The sequence below is a fragment of the Miscanthus floridulus genome, chromosome 8 (genome assembly GCF_019320115.1).
Source record: "Miscanthus floridulus cultivar M001 chromosome 8, ASM1932011v1, whole genome shotgun sequence".
NCBI classification, from domain to species: Eukaryota; Viridiplantae; Streptophyta; class Magnoliopsida; order Poales; family Poaceae; genus Miscanthus; species Miscanthus floridulus.
This window is the reverse complement of record NC_089587.1, coordinates 57,608,088-57,616,512: the sequence shown is the minus strand read 5'-3', so window position 1 is coordinate 57,616,512 and position 8,425 is coordinate 57,608,088. Positions and strand designations below refer to the sequence as shown.

The following is an 8,425-nucleotide window of genomic DNA, read 5'->3' as shown; positions in this document are numbered from 1 at the left end:
TGGAAGTCAATCAAGACAAATATGAAAGTCAATCAAGGCAAATAGGAAGGAGGGATCCGTGACTCCGATCAAGCCAATTTTCCAGAATTGTCATTATAATGGAAAAACCCACGCCGAGCCTGGCCCCCATCTGACGCGTCCCTTCCAAAACTCTCCGTGTCGTTCTAGTATTGCGTCAATAAGGAATGGCGACAGACCTGCCAACATACCCACTCGCATGTTTCCGTCAAGAACATGTGGCACCTGATTTGGTGATCCCACGCGTCAGTAGGAGTAGTGGAGCGTCTGCAGCGTGGCTAAACCTGGAAAGGTCTACTCCTTTCTTCTCATAAAATACTAACGGCGGCACCCTGCACAAGGAAGCAAACTGGATCACTTACAGTCCGGGCCCACAGAGTGGAGATCGATGAAGAGGTTTAGCACATTTGGTATCAAGGAGAGGAGTTAGACCACTGTGTTACAAAAGTAACACACTACACGCCTCGACCGAGTTTACAAAATAAACGAACCGACTTGACACATGATTATAAAAATAAAAGGCCATTATGAAATAGAACACGCAAGCTAGAGACAATTAGTTTTGTTCTAATTTTTAGATATATAGCTTTTGCTATGCACCTAAATATACATTATGTCTATATACATAGTAAAAACTACTTCCTTCATTCTAAATTATAAGTCACTTTGATTTTTTTGGTACATCCATTTTGTTATGCATCTAGATATAATAATATGTCTAGATACATAGCAAAATGGATGAACAAAAAAGTCAAAGCGACTTATAATTTAAAATGGAGGGAGTATGTATCTAGAAAAGCTGGAACGACTTATAATTTAAAACAGATGGAGTACTTAAAACTTACTTGATAAATCAGTTGATTATGCCAAGAAGAAATATTTTTTTCTTTTGTCCAATAATTTTCATTAGTTAGCTTTCTAATACCCGAAAATCATCTGAAGAAAGAAAAACAGGATGGGAGAGAGGGAGAAACTGAGGAAGAACCAGATAAATATCCATCGCGGTTGCGCACATATATTTACAACTATATCTACTATTTAATTAAAAAAATCAAATACATTTTTTTCTTTCATTTATCAAAAGTGAATTATAGAGTTACTTTAAGAAGCTATATCTACTTTAACAAACTTGGTACGACATCTTTGATTATCTGGGATGGTGTTTGCATGAAGTGGCCATGAAGATCTCCAAGACATGTTTAAGGACTTAGATATATTGTAAATTATATGGTTAATGCGAGAAATAACTTTATTATGCCTTGTTACGTTTCCCGGATTATATATATATGGTCATATACAATTATGTGAAAAGTTGAACTCTGAAAAAAAAAATCGTTGTTTGATTGTTTCTATGTACATCCCTGAATGAAGCCGTAGCGTTAACACGGGCATCGTACTAGTAAAATAAAGTTGCGCAAATTTCAACAAGAACATCTCCAAAACATTCCCAAAATACTGAGAAAAATTCCTCAAGACGTAATACAAATCCCGAAAAAAGGGGAACGTTCGAAAAGGAGGGAACGGAAGATAGTGGGCCCAGTGGCAGCGGCCGTGGCAGAGTCGTAATACGGCGCTTGGCCGGGGGGCCATCCGTACACGCTGCTCCTACGCGGCCGCGCAGCTGGGGCGGGTATATGCGAGGAAATTCAGGGCGCGTTTAGTTCCGGAAATTTTTGGCTTTTGGCTACTGTAGCACTTTCGTTTGTATTTGGCAAAAATTGTTCAATTATGGACTATTTAGGCTTAAAAGATTCGTCTCGTCAATTACAGGCAAACTGTGCAATTAGTTATTCTTTTTACCTACATTTAATGCTCCATACATATGCCGCAAGATTTGATGTGACGAGAAATCTTGAAAATTTTTGGTTTTTGGGTGGGGCCTCAGCCACGCGGTAAAGCGAGCCCCCCTCGCTTTCTTCAACACCACGTCTCCTCCTCCTGCTGCTGCTGCCCTCCCTGTCCTGTGCCCTTCCTCCCATAAAATCCCCAATCTAATCCGACCACCAAACCCTAACCCCCATTCCGCACTCCCTCCCTCCCTCCCTCCCTCCTCACCCCCGCGCGCTTACTTCGCCGCTAAGCATATCCCTCCCCGCCACGCCGCGATCCCGATGGCGAAGACGGCGGTCATGGAGGTCAGGACGCTGCCGCTCGGCTTCCGCTTCCACCCCACCGACGAGGAGCTCGTCACCCACTACCTCAAGGGCAAGATCACCGGCCAGATCAACTCCGAGGCCCAGGTCATCCCCGAGATCGACGTCTGCAAGTGCGAGCCGTGGGACCTCCCAGGTACTTGCTTGCCTCTGCTCGTCGTCCCCGTCGCTTGATCGCCCGTCTCTGCTCTCGATTTATTTTCTTCGTTCCTCGGATTTTTGTGGTCGGTAGGATTTCCGAGTTCTTCATGCGCTATTCGGTGTTTCGAGTTACGTCTGCAAATTTTTTTTTACCAGGATTCGCTTCCGGTTGGTGTCCGATTTGGGGGGTTTTGGTCAGATGTCGCCAGACTTTTGTTTCTTCGATTTGCACTCGCTGGACGGGAATCACACTATTTCGGTCAATCCGTTCCCATTCTTGCGATTCTCCCTTCTCCGTGTTTCCGTCACCAGCTACCACGCGAACCTTCCTGCTGCGGGAGTCTGACGCCTTTGTGCTGAAAAAGCCGAGCAGATTACAATCTGCTGCTTCCTCTGTTCTGTTTGGGGGATTGCTTGCACTAGCGGTTCCTTAAGAAATACTAGTTCTGTGCTGGTTCGATGCGATTCCCTCGAACTCCGCTAAATCCTTTATGTAATACCGCGTCCCCCCTTTCCAAGATGCGATTTGATTTGGTGCGATGCAGCTGAACAAAATCCTTGCGTTGCACCGATTCATTTTGTTGATCCGCGTGTCAAAGATTATTCCAAAATTCTTGATCCGGTGTAGTGATGACGTGATTGTGTATATGCAGATAAGTCAATTATCCAGTCCGACGATCCCGAGTGGTTCTTCTTCGCTCCCAAGGACCGCAAGTACCCCAACGGCAGCAGGTCGAACAGGGCCACCGAGGCCGGATACTGGAAGGCCACTGGCAAGGACAGGATCATCAAGTCCAAGGGTGACAAGCGCAAACAGCATACCATTGGTATGAAGAAGACCCTTGTCTTCCACCGCGGACGTGCCCCCAAGGGTGAGCGCACTGGGTGGATTATGCACGAGTACCGCACCACCGAGCCAGAGTTTGAGTCTAGCGAGCAGGTATGAAGCTATTATTTTCGGTGCAGCTTATGGTTGTCAAGTTTTGCAGTGTTGTTAGTGTTTGTACATATGTGTGCTTTGTGCCTTTATTAGTACTTAAGTTTGTCTGAGAAATACTCCCTCCATCCCAAATTGTAAGTCATTCCAAGAATCTTGGAGAGTCAAAGCTTCTCAAGTTTGACTAAAATTATAAAAAAAATTACAAAGATTTATGACATCAAATAGGTATACTATAAAAATATAATTAACAAAGAATCTATTGGTACTTAGTTGGTATCATAAATGTTATTATCTTATTATATAAACTTGGTCAAACTTGAGATGTTTTGACTCTCCAAGATTCTTGGAATGACTTACAATTTGGGACGGAGGGAGTATAACATAGTAGTCAGTTAACTGAAGAATGTGTCCCTAAACACTAGTTTGATTTCAGGTGGTTAAAAGAACTAAGGGCTAATCATCTTGGCAATTAGTTCTGTACAGTCTAAGCACATAGTAAATGATTTTTTTTCGTATCTCATGGTAAATGTTTACTAAAATTGCCTGGCGCTTATGTATCTGATTCTTTCAGGGTGGTTATGTTCTTTATCGTCTCTTCCGGAAGCAAGAGGAGAAAACCGAGCGCCCCAGCCCAGAGGAAATGGATAGAAGTGGCTACTCACCTGCTCCTTCTCGTTCTTCACCTGACAACCTAGAGGCGAATGAGGAAGCTAATACACCATTAAATAAGGAATCTCCAGAATCTGCTCTGCATGATCCGATTGAGCTGCCAAATTCTGTTGAAACCCATGTTGGGTCAATGACAAGGTGGTTGGCGGACAGAAATGATAACTTGGTGGCTACTGCACCGGATGTTTCCCATATACCTTCCCACGGACATGCTGCTGGTGTACCTAAGGTGAGCACAACAGAGTAAAGAGCCTTTTAACCTCTATCGGCATTCAACATTTGGCTGCACACTATCGACCCTCATAATTACAGTTTTATAACTGAATTTCTCCTAACAATTTCCCTCATCTTTATAATTACAAGCAGGTTGATCCTTCAGCTGGTGCTTCAGCCCACTTAGTTAATCCCCAGAATGGAAATGATGATTATAACAATTTTGTGTCCGGTTTCACCCCCATACTACCACTTGAAAATGCATTCTTCCCTGATATACAGCAAGGAGCTTTTGGTTTTGATGGCATCATGAATCCTCCTGATGCCCTGGATGCTTTCTTGAATCAAACACTTGTTGATCCTGATGAACATTCATCAACAACATCAAAAGTTCAGTATGATTCTGACATTCCAACAGAATTTGAGAACCCGTGGAATATGCAGGTACTTTTTCGATTCGTATTGAGTTTGCCATCTGATGTTTTGGTTATGGTTAATCCAGTAATCCTTATATTTTGCTATCTTTGCAGGTTGAGCCTCAAGATGATCACTGGTGGGCAAACATAGGTTTCGAGCCAGATGAGCCAAACCCTCTGCTTCCTTTTGACACCACTGACCAAGACGTACTTTCGGTAGACTCCGGTGCCGATTCCTTCAATGAGCTGTTCAATAGCATGGAAGATACGTCTGTAATTATTCTTAGGCCTCAACAGTTGGACTCCACTGTGCAACCAAGCCATGTGTTTGCTAACCAGGGCAATGCAGTAAGGAGGCTGTGGCTACAGGAGTGTAGGGAGATCATAACTAAAGATGAGAGTGAAGATGAAGTATCATGTGTTGTAACTCCAGACTGTTTGAAAGAATCTGTTGAGGAGTCCACCGCAGAGAAGGATGTGGCTTCTGATGGGGATGAGGCTGAGTCAACAGGGATTGTTATTAGAAGCCGTCACCCTGCTCCAAGTTCAAGCTCAGAGATTTCATTCACTCAACAGGGAACTGCTGTGCAAAGGCTGCGGCTACAGTCAGGCCTTAACAAAGGCCCGTATCCTAGTAGTGATGATTCATCAAGCTGCATCATAGACGAATCAGAAAGTCAGCACAAAGCAGAGAAAGCAGAGGTGATTGTCCCTTTTGTTACTCAGAAGCTAAATTTAGAATTGTTTTGTGCTAGTGATGATCTGTACCTAGGATATTCCATAGATATACTAGTTCTGTTCGTGTGCGGCTACTACTTCCTCCGTCCCAAATTATGAGACGTTTTGACATTTCTAGATTCATAGTTTTTACTACATCCGTTCCAAATTATAAGTCGCTTTGACTTTTTTGGTACATCCATTTTGCTATGCATCTAGTCTAGATAAATAATATGTCTAGATACTAGCAAAATGGATGAATCAAAAAAGTCAAAGCGACTTATAATTTGGAATGGAGGGAGTATGTATCTAGACATAACATGTATCTAGGAGTGTAGCAAAAGTTATGAATCTACAAAAGCCAAAATGACTTATAATTTGGAACAGAGGGAGGTATTATGCAGTGTTTTCTTCTGAAATCTTCATGGATACTGGGTGATCTATTTTAACAAAACAAATGATACTATCTGACTTCTCTTTTCAATGTTCTATCAGATCGAAGAGGATGCAAGCACGAACCTTGCTGGAAGTGTTGATGATCTACCTGGCAATAGCCATGATGATGACCAAAAGAACATCCCTGAACATGGTAATGGTAATAAAGCTTTGAAACTTTTGTATAGTGTCTCTTTGTGATAACTTCTGCTTTTGCTAAGCTAGTTTAATATGCTGTTGAACAGATGCTGAAACAGCTGTTCCAGAAGCCAAATCTGTTCTGAGGCTGCGGAAGACTTCAGAGGAAAGCAACAAGGATGTCAAGCAGGAGGATTGTCTCGGGCCACACGTGAGAGCACCAATGCAGAGGGGAGGCTTCCAATCCTACATCATCTGGCTGGTTCTATCGGTGGCTCTGCTGCTGCTTCTCTGTGTTGTGGCGTATGCATGGGTATGAAATGTATCCTAGTGCGGTGCAAGGCATGGCATTGTGCGCACATGGGTTCCTTGCATCAGCCTGGTGCGTGGTCTTTTGTACATAATAACCTGGGTTACGGCATGCGTCCAACAGCCGTAAGAAATCCCGGCATGCCAAGGCAGCTGAAAAAACAAAAAGAGAGCAAGTGAGAAGTGAGAAAAAGAAAAAAGAGAGAGAGGAGGTTATTGTAGGTCTTAGTACATCGTAGTCTTCTTTAGCTGTTGCTGCAGACGTCTTACTAATGTCATAGCTGTTGTGTAGTTGTAAATCATGCCCTCGTCGGCCGGTTTTTTTTTTCCTGATGTAATGTAGCAAGAGCAAGACCCTGTTTGATGGGTGCCCAGAAAGTCGATGTTTCTTTTTGTAGATAGCTGTTTCAGAATTTTCGGTTCCTGAACCCTGTTACTGGTAGCTTGTTGATCTGTTTTTTGTGTCGCTACTGTGGTGAGTTCGAATTCGTTGTGACGACATGCCACAGCGTGTGTCTGGGGTACTAAAATTGTGAATGCGTTTAAAGGGCGTACCAAGTACAGTGAGCTTCTGCCCTGTGACTGAGGAAGGGTGTTAAGCCTCTTCCGGTTATTACCAGACCCACTCTTCATAAATTTATAATAAATATTGCTGTTGCTTTGTGCACGTATGAGGATCTGACGAGGTTGCGGCTGAAGTTTCGTGGCTGTCAATCGCTTTCCAAATACAGCTGTAGCTTCCTGTCGCTATACTGGTATTCTGGTGTGTGCTTTAATATTCTGAGCGCTGTCTTGTGAGCCGCTTTATTTCTGAGCGCTGTCTTGTGAGCCGCTTTATTTATGAGCGGCTTTATTTCTAATTTTGGGCTGTGCTAAAAGCTACTTCCTCTGTTTTTCAAATTATAAGACGTTTCGACATTTCTAGATTCATAACTACTACTCCGTAGCTAGCTATAGAATAACTTATTCTGTAGCCACTTTGAGTTACGATAATTACTATGTTAATTTATGAAATTATAGTAACTCCTTACTAAGTGGTTTACTCTAACGTTATGGTAAATATCGACATGTGTTATAATAACCCAACTGTCATAAATATGTATTAACATTATCGTAAATTAGTATATAAAATTATCGTAAATGGAGGTGGCTACATAATAACTTATTTTTGTAGCTGGCTATTGAATATACTCTCCATATATATATATATACTAATTTACGATAATGTCAATACATATTTACGATAGTTGGGTTACTATAACACATGTGGATATTTACCATAACGTTAGAGTAAACCACTTAGTAAGAAGTTACTATAATCTCATAAATTAACATAGTAATTATCGTAACTCAAAGTAGCTATAGAATAAGTTATTCTATAGCCAGCTATAGAGTAGTAGTTATATATTTATATATATATATATATATATAGCAAAAGCTATGAATCTAGAAAAGTCAAAACGTTTTATAATTTGGAATGGAGGGAGTAAATGTGTCAAAATCAAGTGAAAAATGCGGAGCAGATCAATGCCCCGAATGGGAATGCTCTGGTGGCCTGGTGTGGTGGCCTGGTGAGAGAGGGCTAAGGTCCGTCCTCCATATATGCAGGGGTCCTTCACAATGGTAGTCTTTGCTGCTAAAGCACTCCCAAAAGGGTTCCTTTAAAATGGAAACCATTTTCATACCGGTGAATGGTGTGCATTTTGATAGGTTGTGGTTGATGTGCTCTTGGTGCTGGGTGGCTGCTTTGCTTTCTTGCCATCAAGCCTGTTGGCACTTATCCATATGATCCAGAACATTGTAAAACGATGCGACCTTTTTTTTTTTTGGTACTATCAACTGCATTGTGAGCTTTCACATGATAACTATACACTTCGGACGAAAGTAAGCGATCCCAACGCAGATGGGTGAAGCACAATTGGGATAGAGCCACCGGATCACTGATCGAATTGGCATATCGCTGAATTAAGCGTCTTTATTATTGTTGTTTAAATAAAACGCAAAGACTAGAACAACAAGTAATAGCAAACTACCTTTTTATGAAAAAAAATTCACAGCAAATATGTGTTACTTCCTCCATGCCAAAAAAAACTCATGTTTTCATTTTGTCGTAAGTCAAATTATCTTGAATTTAACCAAAATTATAGATATAATTACCAACCTTTATGACACCGAAAAATACGTTGAATGATTAATCTAAAGCCCTGTTTGGTAGGGCTTTTGTGGGATTGTCCACCGGCTTAATTAAAAGCCATGTCAAACTACATAAGTTAAAA

The 8,425-nt window shown here is 41.8% G+C and overlaps 1 protein-coding gene across 4 annotated transcripts; it reads left to right on the top strand.

Moving 5' to 3' along the window:
• The first annotated feature begins 2,028 nt into the window (after positions 1–2,028).
• LOC136476453 (NAC domain-containing protein 14-like) lies at positions 2,029–6,604 on the top strand. Of its 4 annotated transcripts, none has more exons than XM_066474286.1 (7): positions 2,029–2,307; positions 2,966–3,252; positions 3,824–4,150; positions 4,285–4,578; positions 4,665–5,252; positions 5,763–5,856; positions 5,948–6,604. In XM_066474286.1, the coding sequence occupies exons 1-7, from the start codon at positions 2,130–2,132 to the stop codon at positions 6,157–6,159; spliced, it is 1,980 nt and encodes a 659-aa protein (XP_066330383.1). In that variant the 5' UTR covers positions 2,029–2,129; the 3' UTR covers positions 6,160–6,604. The 4 variants fall into 4 exon arrangements, with proteins under 4 accessions (XP_066330383.1, XP_066330381.1, XP_066330384.1 ...); XM_066474284.1 differs by having other exon boundaries at positions 5,763–5,862; XM_066474287.1 differs by having other exon boundaries at positions 2,030–2,307; positions 4,288–4,578.
• The last annotated feature ends 1,821 nt before the right edge of the window (positions 6,605–8,425 follow it).